At 35.1% G+C, this 21,503-nt stretch overlaps 1 protein-coding gene across 4 annotated transcripts in view; it reads left to right on the top strand.

Annotated features, from left to right (window-relative positions):
- The window catches only part of LOC118194004 (uncharacterized), a 114,916-nt gene that overhangs the window by 6,707 nt on the left and 86,706 nt on the right, over positions 1 to 21,503 (top strand). For 2 of the 4 annotated variants that reach the window (XM_035365176.2, XM_085820156.1), the window contains exons 2-3: positions 8,656 to 8,739; positions 15,024 to 15,074. In XM_035365176.2, coding sequence (XP_035221067.2) covers positions 8,656 to 8,739; positions 15,024 to 15,074 — 135 coding nt within the window. Of the gene's footprint in view, positions 1 to 8,330; positions 8,458 to 8,655; positions 8,740 to 15,023; positions 15,075 to 21,503 lie in introns of those variants that run through there. The other 2 variants (XM_035365177.2, XM_035365179.2) reach the window with 2 other exon arrangements.

Here is a 21,503-nt window from a genome sequence, read left to right as displayed (position 1 = left end):
AGATCGTTTTTAATATAACTTTTCGTCTGCATTAAAGACAATTTTCTTCATTTTCATGCTTTCAAAACTCATTTTTAACATCTTAATAGCATTTGTAACAATATTGGCTCTCACTAAACATGGGATTGGGTGTGGGTGATAGTACAGATTATGGCAAAAAAACTAGTGCTACCTCGCCTAAAGGGAGCCATGCCTTTATGGAGGACTTTCTAAAGGAAAATGGTTCCGTAGTCACGTTACACGTGGACAAAACCCCGAACACTTCCATGAAACTAACCCTCTTAACGGGATTTGATCTAGGTAGAGCTATCAAAGCTCTTAACGGTTTCACTGCTCTTCCTGTTGTGGCTCTAATATAATGTTCTGCACCTGAAAACTAGCTTGACAGAAGCAATTTTTATTTGTTTTCTGTAACTACTATCCATGCAGTTTTAGGGAGATACAACGCTGTAAAATATTCTTTTTGTAATTTTTTTACTATTTTTCAGAGCAGATACGATTTTCTTCCAAAAAAAAAAAAAATTTTTTTCTGCGATTTGGTTTGGAACTTAAGATGTTTTCTGATAGAGAAACTAAAGAACAAACACAAAATCTGGGAGTAAATTTTCTTCTTTTATATTGAACTTGTACTTCAAAATAAAATCTCTCATCCCTTGAGCGTAAAATCACGCCATAAAAATGGTAGTATAGTTATGATTACGTAGGTCAGTCAGAAAGTGGATTCCATCTTTTCGTAAAAATTTTTTGTCAAAGGCTTTTTTTCATGAAACTGTCTGGCAGCACTTCAGACATTTAGCTGTACTGTGTGACCTAGCGGCTTTCATGAAAGAATTTAATTTCATAATCAGTCGTAAACATGTCTGGGCAGCTGCAAATGGCGTTCAAATTAGAAATGCGTGCAGTGATTGTTTTTTTGCTGGCGAAAAGGTGTAACTACTGTGAAATTTATCGGCAATTGTATGGAGTTTGTGGTGGAAATGCAATGTCACCTCAAGCTATCTTGAAATGGTGCGACAAGTTTGAGAACGGAAGTACAGGTATTGACGACGCTGAGCGGGAGGGAAGACCATCACCTGCCACGACTTCTGAAATTGCTGCTCACGTGAATGGAATGCATTCTTGCAAACAGACTCATAACAATAGACGACATCTCTAATGAATTGGATAGTTCTCGTGGAAATGTGCATGAAGTTATTGCCAATCAACTTCAATTTCATAAAGTTTGTGCTCGATGGATGCCTCGTCTACTGACGGAGCAATATAAAGGGAAGCGTTTTCAAAGTGCGTTGAAATTTCTGCAACGTTACCAAAATGAAGGAAATGAGTTTTGGGACAAAATTTTTACTAGAGATGAGTCTTTATTTCTCATCTGAAACGGAATTCAGCGGCCTCGAGTAGGAACATTCCTGTTTCCCGACTCAAAAAAACTGTCGAGCTGTTCCATCTGCGGGAAAGGTAATGCTGACGTTGTTCTTCGATAGAGAAGGTTTAGAGCCTACAGAGTAATGAGGAAGGGTGCCACAATTAATGCATCTTTATACTGTGAAACACTAAAATGATTGAGACAATCACTTAAAAATCGACGGCCAGGTAAACTGTTGAAAGGCATTGTGCTCCTTCATGACAATGCAAGACACCATGCAGCAAAACAAACGTGCGACCTTCTGAAATGGTTTAGGTGAGAAGTGTGAGATCACCTTCCTTATAGCGCAGACCTTGCACCATGTGAATTCCATGGTTTTGATCCTATAAAAGCAGAACTTTTAAAGCTACGGTACCTTTCGGAGGACGAGATAAAAGCTGCAAGCCAAGAATGGTTATCGGGCATTGGGCGGGATTTCTTTGTAGAAGGCGTTCAAAAACCTGCACCACGCCTCAACAAATAATTAAGTAACGGAGGTAATTACGTTGAAAAGTACATTTTGAATAGAATTTTAAGATACAAATACGATTATTGTAAAATTCCTATACTGTTTTGCTTTCTTAAGTAGTGCAACTAACTTTTTGGCTAACCCTCGTATATCAGATTTTTAAAATTACTAAAAAATTTTTCTAATGTTTTTTGCATTATTCCTGGCTTTCAGAACCAGGGTTTAATCTTCTTTTAACATGAATTCAACGGGATTTTTTCTAAAACTAATCTTATTTTTCCCCAATCATCATAGATTACTAACAAGAATTTCATTTTCAAATGTTATATTCTATTTCTTCATTCTTCTATCTATTCTGAATTATTAGATGCCTTCGTGCAGGATATTTTAAGACTGACTTGCATTGACGTTAGAATGAAAAGGACACCATTCCGCCAGTCCGTTCGCGTGTATCTCAATAATTTTATAGTTTAGCGATTGTATTTGAGAGCCCTGTTACTGTAAATCTCGCGATTTTTCAACATCTCTAGCAGTCCAGATTCCTGAGAATGGTTCTCCGATTTCTGGATTCTAGGAATAATGAAGACTTTTCAGAGCTCCAGTCAACCTTTTTAGAGGGACCCACCAGCGGCCGAGCGGTAAAGTCGCTGAACACTGGTAGTTCGATCCGAGGTTCGAATCCCGCGAACGGGCTGGCTTCATGGTCGTTTTCGTGGTTTTCCCCATGTGTAACGTGTATACGATCCAGTTTCCCTTAGAAAGTCTTCCACGAAGGCATCCCTCCCCTTAGGCAGATAGCCCTAGTGTGCTTTGCCATAATTAAATAAACCAACAAAACCGTTTTAGAGGATTTTTAGCCTTATTTCTCTTTTTTCAAATAGAAAAAATGTATTCAGAAATACTATTACTAGGTCGAAGTTACTCAGTTCCTACATTCCCTAGCTTGTCGTTAGGCTTTACATCAGTATTTCCACAACTCACTCAGTACATTACATATTTACAATAGACATCAGTAGTTGAACTGCGGTGCTTAACCACCAGGGTGCCTGGGCGCCATAGCCCTACCCCTCATCGAATAACATGATAAAAGTTTCGAATTATGAGAAATATAACTGAATGTGCTAAATAATTAAATGAGCAAGAGTTTAAATTCATAATTGCTAATAGTTAAATACAAATTTTTTTCCTTAAGTACCTAATTACTAATCCATACATAATTAACTATTTTTTTAACAACTATTTCACAGAAGAATACATGTACACACAAGAGAAACAAAATACGAAGTGCGACGCCTTAGTGCCACTAGTAAAAACAAAAAGCAATCAGGAGGAAAAAAGAACAATATACAATAAAGAATCTGAGCAACAATTTGCATAACACATACAAAATTACACATTACTAACATTTAGGATCGCCCTTGGGCGTTTCCTGAAATTGGGGTCCCTAGTATCATAACAATAGTTAACAACCACAGGATTGTCCAGAAGTTCCTGTTTATCATAAAATGCCCTAGATAGGCGGCAATAAAAATCACAAAGATCCTCTATTCTTAACTCTTTACGAATTTGGCTATACCGAATGTACCAGGGGGCATTACATATCACACGCAATACCCCGTTTTGGGCAGCTTGTAACTGCCTTCTCAAACTTTTGCACGAGTATGCCCAGACGGGGCATGCATAACTAAGAATTGGACGCAACATGGTTTTGTAAATGAGCAACTTATTATCAATAGATAGAACACTGTTTCGAGCAATTAAGGGGAAGAGTGAAGCTTTACTAGCTCGAAACTTCCTGAGAATATGTGTAACGTGTGGGTTCCATGTAAGAGATTTACTGAGGATCACCCCAAGATAAGGGACCTGCTTGACCCAGGGAATGTCCACACCATACATTTGCAGGTGAGTCGGGAAATTCTTCTTAGTAGTAAACAGTATGGCATGTGTCTTGTCGACATTCACTTTGACTTTCCATTTGGTCAGCCAAGTCTCTAGCGAATGGATGTGGTGTTGTAGCTGTTGTATTGCTGAGCTAACAAATGCACTTTGAGTTAGGATCGCTGTGTCGTCTGCATACATGGCTAGTGTTGTGTTGTGTGTAGTGGGGATGTCGTTCACGTAAATATTGAATAGGGTAGGGCCCAGAAGGGATCCCTGTGGAACACCAGCCCGTATAGGCCGGTTTGGGGATAATGAACCAGAAACATGAACGACAAAGTGTCTACCGGTTAGGTAGGATTTAATTATGTTTGTGATGTAGCCTGGGAGTCCCAGGTTGTGTAATTTGTATATGAGGGCATCCAGCCATACTGTATCGAAGGCTTTGGCGACATCTAAGAAAAGTCCACCAGTGACACGATGTTGTTGCATCCCACTGCTTATTAATTCAACAACTCTGTAGAGTTGATGCGTTGTCGAGTGCTTACGCCTGAACCCAAACTGATAGGGTATGAGGATCTTCTGCTCATCCAGGAAGATGTTTAGTCTATGTAGAATAACTGCTTCCACGATTTTGCTAATTGAGCTTAGCAAACTGATTGGTCGGTAACTCTCAGGAGCAGTCGCAGGCTTGTTGGGCTTTAGCAGAGGGACAATCTTGGCAGTTTTCCAACAAGTTGGGAAGTACTGCCATCGTAGTATGATATTCACTAACTTGGTGAAGTAGAGTATTATCTTGACAGGGAAGTGCTTGATCATCTCATTTGTGACCCCCGTCTACTCCAGGGCTCTTCCTTTTCGCAATTCGCATGATATAGAGACAGACCTCCGATGGCATGGCTGATATAATGTTGTCTGTGCATGGCTGTGTGGTAAAATTGGAGTAGAAGTCAGCAATAAGCTGTTCAGTGTCTGAGTCTGAAATGTTGTTAATGCAGAACTGAGATTCCAGATGCTGAGCTAAAAGTTCTGCTTTCTCAGTTCCTGTGTAATGGATCCGTTGAGGGCCGTGAAGGGGCGGAATGGCGTTATAGCATTTTTTGTACCTCTTCACTGCTTTCCATAAGGAGTTATCCTCTGCAGAAAGAGATCTGAGGTAGTTAGTCCAGCGATCTTGTGAGAGTTTATTTGTAAGAAACTTGACCGCTTCGCACAGGCGATTGAAGTTCCTTTTGTCATCACGGTGTCTGATACGTTGATACGCTCGTCTTGCAGCATTTCTCTCTTTAATCAATAATCTGAGCTCTTGAGGCTTGTGTTTCATACCAGGTTTAACTTCAACTTGTGCTTTCGCATAAGCATTTTGTTTATTTTCAGTGAGATCCTTGACCAAACTATCAATGTCACTCCCCTTGTGTATCGTGGGTAAAGTGTACTGGGTGTTGGAGAGGGCTTTGGCAAAGACCTGCCAGTCTGTACGAAAGGCCCTGGTGTCTGATGTAGTATATCTGCTGAGGTCCAGAATAATCCTAACAGGATTGTGATTACTTGAAAGTTCGTCCAGTACGTAAATATCCAGTGGAGAACTGGTGTTCCGCAACAGGAAAAAATCAATAATTGCGGTGGACCCAGCAGCATACCGTGTTGGGGTACTTGGAACTGCCAATTTAAACCGTGCCGATGCGGCCAAGGAATAAATCAGTCTGCCTGTTGCATTAGAAGTGTAGCAGTTCCATGCGCGGTGTCTTGCGTTCAAGTCTCCACCAATAATAACATGTGTACCAAGTGTGAGTAGAATTTCAAGGTCTGCCTGAACGACAGCCACAGGTCTCATGGGAGGAATGTAGGTGGAGACAAAAGTGTATGGAGTGTTAGTGTCTGTTGTGATGCAGATAGCTGTGGCCTCTACGGCTGAGAGCTGTGGAATGTTCACGTGATAATGGGGAATGCAGCGTTTGACAAGAAGTGCAGTGCCACCTCCACGTGGGCGAGGAGCGGTAGTACTTCTGTGCGACTTGTAGGTATAGTAATTTGCCACACACAATGGTATTTTAGGGTCAAGCTTGTGTTCTTGTAGGAAAAATAAGTCGGGACTGTGCTCACTTGCAAAATCCCGCAATTCATTAATCTTACGGAACAAACCATTTGCGTTCCAAGTAATAATACTTAAGTACCTATTGTTTACACTATACATAATTATTCAACATTGGAAAAAACACTGTCAAAAATATTAAATAATATAAACAACTTATCGATTGAATGCTCCGCAGCCCGGAATTCAGGCATCGCTGCCGAGATTTTTTGAAAAACATTCATAACTGTAGTGCCTTTAAAAACATCACACACCTCTTTGATTATTTTGAGAAAGTCCATAAACATACCCGAACCAACAGTAGCACTAGCAGCACCACCACTGCTGACAGTCTGTTTATGCATATCAACATTAAAATTGTTAACAGTATTTACAGATCTTTGAACGTCACCCTTGGCTACACTAGCATAACTGCGCCCGGAGGCAACAGCAGAATAACTCAAATTTGCATTAGAAGTGCTAGGCATTTTAACACCATTATTTACATTTTCTGAGTTTGCACTCTTATTCACAGTTTTATTTCCGACTACACGTCGGGGAAATTTCGGACATCCGCGATAATTGGCGGTGTGTCCTTCTTGCAGGCAATTACAACAAATAGGAGAGTCTAATTTTTTAACATTACATTTATCAGTACGATGTGCACCCGCACATTTCACACATCTTGGTTGTAGTTTGCAATTTTCACTACTGTGGTGGAAGTGTTGGCAGTTGTGACACTGCACAACATTTCCACGCACTTTATAAGGATGTATTTCAACAAAGAAACATAGTAGTTTTTTAACATCATAAATAGATTGCACCTCTGGTACATTCTCTAAATGAACCTGAAACAAAGGCATAGGAGCCTTAGATTTGGTTCTGTGCATTTGGGTAACTTTTCGAGGTTTATACTTTAAATTAATCAGCTCCTCAAAAATGTCATCTGAGGGGCAATCGATAGGTAAACCTCTTATAACTATTTTGATGGGCCTATCTATCTTTCTGGTAATTAAATAATGATCTACACTTTTTTCATCCAAATATTTTGTTATCTGACGGTGATCATTTTCCGTTTTCGGAAAAACTTTTAAAAACTCGCCAGTAACTTTAGCTGAAAAGTCTAAATTAGTTTCAGCCCTCAATTTTTTAGAGAAATCCGAAAATTTAATTGGAGGCTTCACCATTATCGGTTTCACCTTCGGTTGTTGCATTTCAATAACCTCATTCTCTTCACTAACTTCCATATCATTATTAGTGGCAGTATTATCTGCATTAGCATTTTCACCTAGCTTATCAAATTTATTGCTAACATTAATTTCTGCATTAGCTTTGACTAATTTAGCAGGCCAAGCCGTATTACGCGGCTGTGTAAAGCCCTCTGAATCCTGAATTTCGCTAACACATCTTTTTCCTTTTTTCGAAGGCCGTTTAAGCAAAATTTTTGTTTTTTCTCCGCTAGGAGTTTGTGCAGTTGCACCAGATTTATCACTAACATTTTTTTACACTTGATATAGTATCATTACAGTTAACAGAAGTAACAGTAGATATAACCTGCATCTTAGGGACATGCTTAACAACATTCACATTCAACTTATCAAAAGATAAATTTACAATACTAGGATTTTGGGCACTAAAAACGTCGCACTTACCCTGAAATAACAAAGCCAGTCTTTTGGCTATTCCACTCCTTTTTTGGTGTATATCCAGACGTTTTTGCTTATCCTCCTCACTGGATAATGTATTGAGATCATCTTCCGTTAACTGCTCATCTACATGAACTGCAACATTCAGAAGCAGAACTTGCTGAAGCGCGAGTTGATAATCCTCCGCATCGTAACAATCCTTGTTTAATAGCTGACTCCAACCTTTTCCTAACACCTTGTCTGCATACGCACATATCTCCTCGGGTAAACCAGAGAGATTTTCTTTACTAACGTTCACAACCTCGGGCGGAGGAAGCGGCGGGTAATCCTTCGGATCCATTGCTGACACTAGCACGTGTTAGGCCTAACACCCACAACGCACACCATAGCACAAAACACGGTCAAAAACGTATTAATCCACAGTAATTAAAACCAGAATTACAGTAGAAACACACTGAATAACACAAAACACTAATCGGATCCCGAATAATCCACTCTTCATAAGAAAAAAACAAGCTGAACACGGGAGCGCGTGAAATCGTATCGGGAACAACGGTTTTACTTTTTTCTTATCTCATAGCACATCAGAGAGCAACATATTTAGGTGATAAAGCACACAAACGTCTTTAATTTACGATACGTTTTTTATTGTTACATTATAAAACATTAATTTTTAGATTACTTGCACTTCTCTTTCATTTTCTGTATCTAGCTCAAGCGCATAATTTTTTTTATTCTTAATTTCTTTTAGCTTTTCCATTTTTAAATTTAAATGCTACGAAATGACTGTTACTTTGAAATAAAATTGACCATTCTTCTTTGTTTCTCAATATTTAACTGTCGGGCAGAAAGATTTAACACGTTCAAAATAAGCATCTGTCTAATTTGTCCGTCTGGCAGAGCAGACGAAAATAACGGTTCTGTTCTTTATAAGCGCGACTTTTCTTGAATAAGTGTTATAAATTAAGCAAAAGACTATACTGAAAGTTGGGTATTCATGAGATTTTGTTGTTTTGTTATATGATAAGAAAGAATGACATTTCTTATGCCATCTTTTTATATTAAATTGTATTTTCCCATAGTCATCAACTGATATTTAGATATTTGAAACGGTTTAATATTTAGAAATTTGTTGTAATGTTCAGTTATAACTATGAATTTTATAATTTTATGTAAATTAATGTTCTAGCTATTTTATACTCAAATTCACCATGTTAAACTGCGAGAATGTTGTGCTGAATACATGGATAGAAATAGATCAGCATATGAAACAGTAGGTATCTTTTGTTTGCTAATATTTTTTGTATGTAGGTTATATACTGTTATTTGATGTATATTGAACTGTATATGTAGTTAACTATATTGAACTGATGTGTTTAAAATTTTTTTATTTATCTGGAATGTTTCATCTGTTAATTTTACTCGGTATACATTTTTAAATACGCATTTATTTAGAAAACTGTGCTTTTATTATACGAAAAGAACTTTTTGGTTTATTAAAAAGCTATTTGCAAATTTATGTTAAGCTAATATTAACTTGTGCGTTATGCATTTTCTGACATGGTTGTTAAATTCATTATGCTCGAATGTATTGAGAACATTTTTGTTTAATATTCTGGAATATACTGAGAACTGTTTTATTTTTAAACAAATGTGACATGTATAATTTTAATGTAATGATTTTCTGATGTAAGCAATTTCAAGATTTAAATTGAAATTTTGAAAAATGTTTATGTAATATATTTGAGGTAATTTTTTATAGCAGTGTACTTAGAATTAAAATCTGGTTGCATGTACAGTTTAAAAATTAAGTTTATTATTAATAATTTTCCTTTCTAAAATAAGATTGAGCACAATAACATCATTAAAAAGATCTTGCTTATTGTTCACATCTCATTATTATAGAATTCTGAAGCTTAATCATATTCTCTAATCCTGGATCTCTGGCCAGGCTAGCATAAAAGAGAATGAAGTAGTGGGTATTACTAAGACAGTACAAGCTAAGACTGTTACTACAATGTCCAACCTTCAGGTCCCACTCGCAGATATCAGGTCATTGATCAAATGCAAAATTCTCAATAAATGGCAGATGCATTGGGATGATCAAGGAAACTATAAGATAGAAGTGTTAAAAGCACTATCGAGTGTTGACAGTCTATGCTAAGTAGAAGGGAAAAAGTACTCTTAACTTATTTCAGAAATGGTCTCTGTTGATTGATTCTGCATCTTCTGAAAGTCGAAGACATTGTTTTAAATGTTTTTGCCTAAAGAATTTTAATTCTTTCTATCTGGATTTAGGAAATTTAATAGGAAGACAACCTCATTATAAGTTGTTCCAGTTTTTAATGATACTGACTTTTATTGTAAATTTAATCTGCTTTTACTCTCATTTTTATCAAGCCTAAACTGTGTTGTAGCTGTACATAGAGTATTTAACGTACTTTTTAATCCGTGCATTTTTCTAAGTAGCTTTGATCTTTTGTTGTTTTACTGTGCCATTGGTTTTGTGCAAGAAATTATGATACGAACATTTACTGACAGTGTTTAACCAACATAAAATAAATTGATACTTGTTAGTTATGCTCTTGGTGAGGAATATTTTTTCAAGATTTTGAGCCTTAAAAAAAAAAAAAAAAAAAAAAAAAAAGAGGTCACAGAAACACATGCACCATCTATTGCATCAAAGGCAAACATACTTTTAAAAATGGCAGCTTGTTAGCAATACAGTACAAAGTCTTTAATTCGGATTCGTCGGGACTTCAGCAATTAGGGGTTTTTCCGTATTATAGATCATCAATTTAAATCTGGTAAGATGGCATCCAGAAATTATAAAATTAAAAATATGAAACTAATTTATGAAATAAAGAGCAATTATGATCTAAAGGTTATCAAAATTTACAAAAAAAGCTTAATATTTATTTGTTTACTTCATTAAACATTTCTTTCAATGTAAGTTGTTCAAGTTGCTTCCTTTTATGTGCTAATACTTTCTCTTTAATTCTATAAACAGGCATAATTTCTTGTTCAGTTACTAAGTTCCGCTGTTCAAGTCCTGTAATTGCTGTGTCGAGAATACTGACTAACTTGTCAAGCAAAATTTTTTCATTTTCACTAACCTCTCTCACTTTCTTCGTGCCTTTATCCATTTTTTGCAGCAATTCCACTTTTTGTTGGATGGACATCGGAAACTCTTTTTGACATAATCAAAAGTTCAAGCTTACTTTTTATAAAAATTGCTCTAACAGTCTGCAAAAAATAATAAGCCAGATGCAATTAGAAAATTAAGCAACAACGCAATCTGCAACATTAACTGAAATAGATAATTAGATGATTTTAGCGTAGCTTATACCGTCTGTTGTACATTAAATGCGCATATGTAAACGTATTATGCGCATGTGTAAAGGTATTATATGCATGCGTAAATGCTATGCATGCGCAGGTTTGTAGCTTTGAGGTCCAGATTATAGATCATCCGGATTATGGACGTCCGGATTAAAGACTTTGTACTGTATTGTGAAGGGGCATCATGTCGATAAAAGTTTTATTGTAAGAAATAGCAACTGGTAATGGAACAAATATAAATTTACATTTAGTTTTTACCCTGATCTGAAAGCTATGGTTTGCAAATAATTTTAATGCACTGTGAAAACACTGGGTAAGGATCTTGATACTATTTCTGTACTTCTTTTGTCTCTTAAATTCACCAGAGTTGAAGCCAAGTAAATAGCAAATTTGCTGATGACAATGCTTTATGCACCACAAATTTTATGTCATTCTTGTAAACTAAGTATTTTATTTTGAACCAATCAGTCCTTCATCCTTATTCCACTCAAATACTTCTTTTAACTTTCCTAATGATGAAAAAATACGAAGTTCAGTTAACTATTCAGCATTTGGAAAGGCATGACTGTCTTTCCAAAAAATAGCATTTGGAAAGGCATGACTGTCTTTCCAAATGCTAAGGTAACTGAATTTGAAGATGAAAAGGAAGACTTCACTTTTGAAAAAGGGCCTATACTATAAATGAACCTTTTTAGTTAAGCATTAAAAAAAAATCTGGACAGGTTTAGATTTTTATGTTTGTTCAGATGGGCTTTTTGAAAATTTAATATGGTTTATCAGCAGAGATTATCAATAGAGATGGCGTAGTAGAATAGCAAAACATTTTATAAGATACTAGATGAATATGCATTTCGACTAAATAGGGAAGAAATATGTAACATAATTTTACAAAAATGGTGTTTTTAATTAGATATACGTATCATGAATTAAATGAATTTTTAATTTAAATCAGTTAGATTAAAAAGCAAAAAAATATTTTTAAGAACTGCATCTATTCCTTTTCAATAGCTTAGTTTAGTAAGAGATATTAAATTTGAAAGATAAATATCTTATATTTTGCTGAATGGCAACAGACTCGAATGAAAAGAGAAAGGTGTTGAAAGAATGAACACAAAATAGCATTTTGAGACTATAGGCCATTTGGGTAAAAAAAAAAAAGTTGCAGATAATTTTAATGCTCAAATATAATTTATCAAATGGCTGCGGAATAAAAAGAAAAACCTATTTATTCAAATATTGGGTACTATTCGGTTTTGACGGCCGTAAAAAATCGCTAAACTATTGTTGATGCCAGTGCTGCCAAAAATAATTGCGGCAACCCTAACACAAGAAAGGAAGTATAATAGTAAATAACTATCTAAGATTGATGTTTTAATTTAGATGAAAGGTTAATTTCATATAATACTTTTTTATTATAATTTATATAAAAAAGGCTAAACATGACTGAATGGAAGCATAAGAGTAAATTTTCAAATCATTATTATTTATATAAAAATTGCTAAACATAATTGAATGGATGTCTGCATCGCATCTTTCGCTACCGAGGTATCGCTAAAGCATAATTTCATCTCGTTGGTTGTTCAAACATAATTTTCTATAATGAATGATGCCTTTTTTTTTTTTTTTTTTTTTTTTTTTTTTTTTTTTTTTTTAAATATTCTTGGTAAAGTGCAGAATCACCTACTTATTTGTTTGCCACTTTTTACAAGGGTAAATGGCAATTGGATTTTTGTCAATTTTCTTTTATTTTTTAAGTGAAAATAGGTCGATGTGTACATAGATAAAGTTGGGTGTGCACAGTGCCATTTTTGTGCAATTCTGGGATTTTTTTTAAGTGAGAATAGGTTGATGTGTGCATGGATACAGAGTATATGCCATTCTTAAAAACACGTGAAGCAGTGGGTGATTCCGCACTTTACCCAAAATTCTATTGCAGACTTTTCGTCATGGGCAATTTCCAAATTGTTAAATCCATAGGATATCAAACAATGATTTAAAATCAAAAAAGGATCTAAAAATTAAACTAGTATTTCAATGTCGTCTTAAGAAAAATAGAACTATATAAACTTGCGCAGAAATCAGCGCATACTCTAGATTTGGCATGCTGTTAAATGGGCACGTTTGCTAGATTCGGCGCTTTTGTGCATGCATTTTTGCTGCAATTTTTTTACTGTCCTCAAAACGGAATAGTACCAAATATTGTTTTGTGTTTTTTTTCATCCAATGTCAGAAGGCACAAGATTTTTAACATGGGAGTTTCATGCTTGCTTTATAGTATGATGACTCATGAACTGAAGAAAAATGTCAAATTGAACTTAAAGCTCATATGCAATTTATAATTATGAGAAACTGAAACATTAAAAAATCTTATTCTCTGGTAAAGAAAAGCCTGGCTGAAAGATTTATAATGATGCAACACTAGAGGTACCCTTGTTGATTGCAACTTTACAGAACGTAGTTTTAAATATACACATTGTCTTACTTGTTTCTCTTTTATTTTTCCAATGTTAGAATTTTATTTACACACTGTATTTATACTTGATTCTTACATATATGGTTCAACATTCATTAATACTCAATATTTGCTGGCATCGGCTCTGGCCAGAAGTTATTGACAGTTTTAAAAGATTTCCATTGACTGAAAATGAAGCCAAAGAAATTGTACGTAATGTAAAAATGACTAGTGGGGGAAAAAAAATTCAGGTGTGGAAGAGGATGAAGTTAGAATTAATTGAGACGTGCTGGATGAAGAATTGGGGGATCTTATAACACTACTCGACAAAAGAAAAAGAAGAAAAAGTGCTTTTAACTTAGTTATCCACTTGCGCTACGACTAAACTTCACGGTTGCGGTGCCATGCGCTACAGTATAACAAGCGGTAAAGTGTCTCATTTACGCAGTTCTGCGGCTGCGAGTGCAATCCAAAGCTGTAACTCGAGAAATAAATATTTTCGTTGTTAGGCGACGTGTGCACCATGTTATTTTCATTTTTGCACGTGGTTTGAGACAAAAGCATCTCGACATGTGTGGCACATCTTTTTACTGCAAGTGGTTAAACAAATTGTTAAAAAAAAGCACAAAGGCACAGGAATTATCTGGTTTTCGACTGACCAGATGAAGAGGGAAAATGATACTTTATGAGAAGAATAAAAAATTGTGCACCCCTTACCACAAAATTTTTAAAGGGCTTCATCAGTCATTTCTCCAGTCAAAACTCACTAGCTTAAAAAAAAAAGTATCACTCACTTATCAATCAGCTAAAAAAAGTCTTTCAGTTAACATTTGTTTCGTTTTCCCCTTTTAATTATAACAATATTTAGATTTCTTTTAAATTATACATACCTTCTTAATCCTCCAAGTGGCATGACTGTCATCATCCGATCATATTTTTTGTCTCCTGCTATATATTAGCTTATAATTTAAAATATTTTGTTTTTTTTGCTTTGAATCTTTAATGATGTAGATATGATCTTAATGAATGGAGGTTTATGAAAACATAGACTAAAATAAGTAATTATATAAATTTAGCTATTGATACTAATCCTGTTTCTGAAATAATAATGACTGCATAAATAAACAGTGGGTTGACACTTCTAATCTTCTTTATTGGTGTACCAACAGCTTAACATTATGTTAATTTGATCATAGTCATTCATATAACAATACTTACAGGATACTCCAGTAGCTATATTTTAACATAATGTTAACTGCATGTTGTTCATGGTGTTAAGAATAATCTGCATGACTTCACGTCCTACTGCCAAGTTTCTACTATACTTCCTACTACCAGACTATCAAGTTTTATCACATCTATGGATTTCTCTCATCAAGCACATCTGGGATAAATTTGATAGGCTGTGACAAGAGGCATAACTGTTCATTCTCTAACAGCTGTCGATGTTTTATATGCCTAAATACTTGCACGGGAAAAACATTCTGAAATAATGATTAATAATCTCATTGATAATGTTATTGTGTGTAAGCACATGTAGTCCCTCCTATGTTGGATGCATTTTCAATTTGGATCATTTGCATATGACTAACTTGCGAGTTTCAAATCTCTATAATCTTTCCTTTTTAGTTCTGAAATTCCAATGTTGAATAGTATATTATAAAATACAGTATTCAAAATAACCAATGAATGTTTTTGTATTTTATTATACTAGTATAGTTTTCAAATATGTTAAAATAATTTTGGTCTTTCTCTTTATACAGAGTATAAAGGATGATTTTGATGAATATTTGAGTAAAATAAGAAATGAAAAGGTATGTGTTCTAATGACATCTCTGCAATTAAGAAAATATATTGCTTAATTATAGAGACTATTTTATTTGTCTTTGGTGTTTAACTTATTTTCTGCCCTAAAGTACCTTAAATAAGTGTTCAAAGAAATGTATTTACTCGGTGTTAAACTGAATGCTGTGTCATAAATGTTATGTTGCCATTAATGATTGCTCACCTGTAGAAAGTTGCTTAACTGTAATCAATATGATATATATTAATGTTCAACTATAATTCATATGATGTAGATTAATGGTCCCTGCTATCATCGCATATGCCATATCGTAATACACTGAAGTGACAAAAGTCATGGGATAGCAATATGCAAATATACAGATGGCAGTAGTATCGCATAGAAAATGTATAAATGCGAAGTGCTTTGGCAGGGCTTTCATTTGTGTTCAAGTTATTCATGTGAATAGGCTTTGACGTGATTATGGCCGCACGACGAGAATTAAGACTTTGAACGTGGAAGGGTAGTTGGAACTAGACGCATGGGTCATTCTATTTCGGATATCGTAAGGGAATTCAACATTCCGAGATCCACAGTGTCAAGAGTGTGCCGAGAGTATCTAATTTCAGGCATAACATCCCACCATGGACAGCACAGTGGCCGACCACCTGCGCTTAACGAGCAAGACCAGCGACGTCTGCGTAGAGTTGTCAATGTTCACAGACAAGTAACACTGCGTCAAATAACTGCAGAAATCAATGTGGGATGTGTCCGATAGGACAGTGCAGTGAAATTTGTCTTCCTTGGGCTATGCCAGCAGAAGACTGACTCGAGTGCCTTTACTGACAGCACGACATCACCTGCAGCAACTCTCGTGGGCTCGTGAGCATATCGGTTGGTCCCTAAACGAATGGAAAACCGTGGCTTGGTCAGATGAGTCACGATTTCAGTTGGTAAGAGCTGATGGTAAGGTTCAAGTGTGGCGCAGACCCCACAAAGCCATGGACCCAAGTTGTCAACAAGGCACTGTTCAAGCTGGTGGTGGTTCCATAATGGTCTGGGTTGTTTTTACATGGCATGGACTTGGTCCTCTGCTACAACTGAACTGATCATTGACTGGAAATGGATACCTTCAGCTACTTGGAGATCACTTACGGCCATTAATGGACTTCACGTACTCAAACAACGATGGGATTTTTATGGATGACAATGTGCCATGTCACCGGGCCACAATTGTTCGCGATTGGTTAGAAGAACATTCTGGACAATTCCAGCGAATGATCTGGCCATCTAGATCGCCCGACATGAATCTCATCAAACCTTTATGGGACATCATCGAGAGGTCATTTCGTGCCCGAAACCTTGCACTGTCAACACTTTCACAATTATGGACTTGTATAGAGGCAGCATGGCTCAATATGCCTGCAGGGGACTTCCAACAACTTGTTGAGTCCATGTCACATCAAGTTGCTGCACTTCGCTGGGCAAAAGGAGGACCGACAAAATATTAGGAGGTATCCCATGACTTTTATCACTTCAGTGTATATGTCACTAAGTTTGATAGATGTTCTACAGTTACTGTTTTATTTAATTCTACAGTTAAACAAACTGTATTGGTTTTGGAACAGTTTGGTTCATCTTTCAGGGTGGCATTTTAAATCATCTCTGGGATGCTGGATTTAGATAGAGATGAGGGTTTTGAGCTGGCCAATTAAGTTTATTCACTTCCATTTCCTCAAACTACTTGGTTATGGCTTTCACTTTTATGAATGAGTGAACTGTTTGTTGAAAATAAGGGCCATTCCAAATTGTTGCCACTAGGTGACCACTAAGACAGGATTATATGCTATTGCTTTATAAGCTTAAGGCTTCACAGCACAGGAACTAATGAACCAACATCAAGCCAATAAAAACCAGCTGATACCATTCTTCCTTTTCTGCCAAATATGACTACAGAGCAGTGGCGGCTCGTGGCTAAAATTAGTGGGGGTGCTGTTCCAAAAAAATTTAACCTTTGTTTTAAAATTGTCTGAAAGGAAACAAACATGTATAAAAAGAAAATTTATTTTGAAACATCAGGAAATCTTACAATAAAAAATTAAGCATTTCTTAATTACTTTAACCAAAATTTTTACAGTTCACTCTTTGTCTATTCATTTAAAAATGAAATCCATTCTTCTTGTTTTACTTTGCGCGAAACAATCAATAATTTTCTCCTTGATCTCTGGATGACAACTGAGGAAATTTTTCTTTATTGAAAGCAATGCAAGCGCATTTAGTATTTCCGAATTCTAGTGCTTTTTAGAACAGTTTTCATTCTTTTCAATGTTGAAAAGCAGCGTTCTGGCTCTGATGTAGTCATGGGAACTCTCAAGAGAATTTTTATTGGTTTTGTAATTCCACTAAGAAAATCATATAGATTATTTTCGAAGATAAATTTCGTTTAGCTCATTTAATTTATAGTATTCATGGATATCAGACCTACAATAGAATATTTTTAGTTCAGTTTCAAGCTGTCAATCATTGGATATGCTTCAGTGGTCAGTACTATTTCTTCTGTAGAATGTTCGTTCCTAAAACTAGTGAAGCATTTCTTGTTTAACAATTTAGAAGCTGCTAAGTATTTAGTGGAAGAATATCTCTGCATTATATCAATACATAGTATAAAGTCAAACATTTCCTTCTATTCTTCTGCCATTGGTGTCTTTGGAAAATTCTCACAGTACTTTGAGTTTCTTAATTCTAAGACAGCAGTTTTGGAATTTGTTGTATATTCGTTAATTTTAAGCACACTAATTTCTCTGAATTACATTTGATTCTACAGTCAAAAGTCGTTAATCCGGACTCGTCGAGACTTCGGCGATTCCGGATTATCGATTTTTCCGGATTATAGATCATCAGTTTAAATCTGGTAAGATGGCATGCAGAAATTACAAAATTAAAAATATGAAACCGTAATTTATGAAATAAAGAACAATTATGATCTAAAGGGTATCAAAATTTACAAAAAGAAAAAGCTTAATATTTATTTGTTTACTTTATTAAACATTTATTTCAATGTAAGTTGCTTCGTTTCATGTGATAATACTTTCTCTTTAATTCTATTAAACAGACATAATTTCTCGTTTAGTTACAAAGTTCCGCTGTTCAAGTCCTATAATTGCTGTGTTGAGAATACCGACTAATTTGTCAATGGAAATGTTTTCATTTTCAATAACCTCTGGGTCACTTTCTTAACTATCGGAAGTGAATTATAATGACGAGGAACCTGATTTAAATCATATCAAAGGAGTACATAGACATGAAATACTATACATAGTAAGGAATTATAAGCCAAATAAAATAAAAACATCTGCTCTGAAGATAAGGATAGTGCTGACAGATCAACTTCCAATCCGCAGCGTGAAATTGATAAACAGATTTCGGATTTCAAAACATACTTTCGCTTTGTAGATACAAATTACATATTAGTAAATATATATCGGAAATTCTATTTGACATAATCTTTCTAATCTATCATAATCTAATAATGACGTTTCTGCCCCCCCCTTCTGCCGCAGAGCAGCGTGAAATTGATAAACAGATTTCGGATTTCAAAACATACTTTCGCTTTGTAGTAAATATATATCGGAAATTCTATTTGACATAATCGAAAGTTCAAGCTTACTTTTATAAAATTGCTCTAACAGTCTGCAAAAAATGATAAGCCGGATCCAATTCGAAGATTAAGGAACAACGCAATCTGCAACATTAACTGAATTAGATAACTTTAGCTTAGCGTATAACTCCATTACACATTAAACGCGCATGTGCACAAACATATTCGCAGCCGTAAAGGTCTTGCGCGCACTCTTAAACGCCTGTGCGCATGCGTGAACGCGACGCATGCGCAGAAAGTTTGTAGCTTTGAGGTCCGGATTATGGGTGTCCGAATTAACGACTTTTGACTGTATATTATTTCAACATGAGGCATCTGATAAAAAAGCTCTAACCAAAACTTGAAATTATCATCATTTAGATATTTTAAAATTCCTATTGCAAAAGCAATAGGAATTGTTTTGCATTTGTTTTGCATTTGATGTTGATTGAATTTCACTAAGGCAATTTTTTAAAAGGTTGAAAATTTTCATGAACTCTGTTTATGGTCCGTATGATGAAGTTCCACCTTGTGGAAGGTGGAGGAATACCACGCACGCAGAATACCACACCTTGTGGAGAAATACCACACATGCGGAGTAAAAAGAAATCTTTTTTCGAACAACATGCCAGAATTTCGGCACTGCAAGAGCGACTGTTCTTCTCTCTGCCCGGCTCGCGTGCTGCTTTTTGTATGCGCTTGCGCAGAACAGCCAAACACAACATCGCTGGAACTGTGAAGTGCGCAGTTCCAAAGACTTTCATACCTTTTTGACAAAGTGGGGGATGGCTACTGACATAAAGCTTAAGGATTATGTATTGTAAAAGTATAAAGAAAGAATTAAAGACTAAAGTGCACACTATATTAAATATTAAAAATAATAAGTGGAAATTGGGGGTGCTGCAGTTCCACAGTGCTTATTACAAGCCGCCACTGCTACAGAGCAATTAATTTTGTTCATCTGGCATTCAGCAGGTCCATATCTGTGCATTGCATAGCATATAGCTATTGCACAGCATATAGCTATTGCACAGCATATAGTAACATGTATCATAGTATGTTACATTGTGTGGATTTGTCACTCTATATTATGCACTTCCACTGTTCTGGGGTTCATAAGTGATGTGTTTTTTTGCATCATCATAATAGGTAGTGAGCATTTAATTTTGTGATCATTGTCTTTTGTATTGCTGGCTCACACATGGATTCCAAGTATAAACGCATGCCAGTGAATGGTATAAGTTTTGACATTCTTTTTTCTCCGGTTCGGGTTAGTCTTACAGGTCTTTAGAGTTTCATTTTCAAGATTCTAATTATTGCATTAGGTGTCTTGAATTTGACAGAAATTTCATGACCTGCATGAATTTCATGACAGAAATTTCATGACTGAATTAATGGGTATCTATAATCATGTCCCTTTCAGCATCACTCAGTTATTGTACATCCATTTTAACAGCTGTAGCTAAGGTACATTTCTACCTAAGTGCTTGGTAGGCTCATGACATTCATTAATGATGCAAGGACAATCTCGCTTTTCTTTTAAAAGGCATCTGATTATTAATGGCAGTATATTATGTGTCCTAAATAATCTGGTAAGCAGTTTAAAAAAAAAACTGTACATAGTCATTTGAGGATTTAAGATTTGTAATTTATGCCAATGAGTTCTGTATTCAGTATTTGAAAGAAATGATATATATTTTTCATTTTAAAATCTTTGTTTAAAGTTATAAAATTGTGTTCTTCAGACAGCTTTATGAGTACATTAAACTTATTTTTCATTACAAATATTTCTGTGTAAAATCTTTTGAATAGTTCATAAATTCAGCTTTAAATCTCTTATTGATATATATAATCGAAAAATGGAAATTTCCTATTAAATTTTATTAGTATTCCAGGTCAAATTCCTTACATTATTTATTACTTTTTAGTCTGTTACAAATAAGTTGTGAAACAGATCTTAATAAATCTAAAATTGTAGAAATGATTTGACTATTCTTAAGAAACACTGGTACTTGCATATTGTCGCAATCACCTTAGTAGAAATTGTCAAAGCTTCAGAATGCATCAAATTCCAGTAACCACACACAGCAGTTTTTCAGGCAACCATGCGCAAGACCAATATTCTGTTTCAAACGTCACCATTTTCGTATGCATTCTTTTTGTTGTATTCCAAGTTCCAACGGCTTTTATAGAAAAATTATTTCTTGTCTTAAACTTGATTTTTAAATTTGTGCTTGTAAAATTTCCTGTAATAGAAGGAAAGAGGTGAAATCTCTGCAGGAGTAATTATTTTACTACAAAGTGGCTAAAGGAACAATGTTTCAAATTGCTTTTCAAAGTGATAGTGTAGTGGCCCAGTTATTGCATGAGAAATAATTATTTTTTATTTCATATATTTGTTCATATGTTTAATTATTTCATAAAATTAACTTTAATATTTTGTTAATATTCATATTCATATTTATATTTAAATTTCTTTATGCTGAATGGCAACTAGTTCTAGTTCTGATTCATGATTGCTAGGTTTTGATTTCAAAACGTTGCTTGTAGCGTCGCATTTCGATAGCTGGAAAATAAAATGCAATAACTTAGCTATTTGTTTATAATTCATGCTGTTCCTAGTCATAAATTAATTTTAAACATTAGTAGCCAAGGCTACAATAGTTACGAAATTTCCTCCACAACAAAAATAAAAAGCCATTTGTAACTATGTATACTGATTGTCTTTTGGAATAAATATACAACTGAAATGTAGAATATGTATGTAATAATATGCATATAAGTAACACATACTTTTTTGCTATAAAAGTAATTGTTCATTTC

This window comes from Stegodyphus dumicola, chromosome 7 (genome assembly GCF_044657685.1).
Source record: "Stegodyphus dumicola isolate Sdum_Otavi_A_Nest chromosome 7, ASM4465768v1".
Taxonomy (NCBI): Eukaryota; Metazoa; Arthropoda; class Arachnida; order Araneae; family Eresidae; genus Stegodyphus; species Stegodyphus dumicola.
This window is presented reverse-complemented; position numbering and strand designations above follow the sequence as displayed.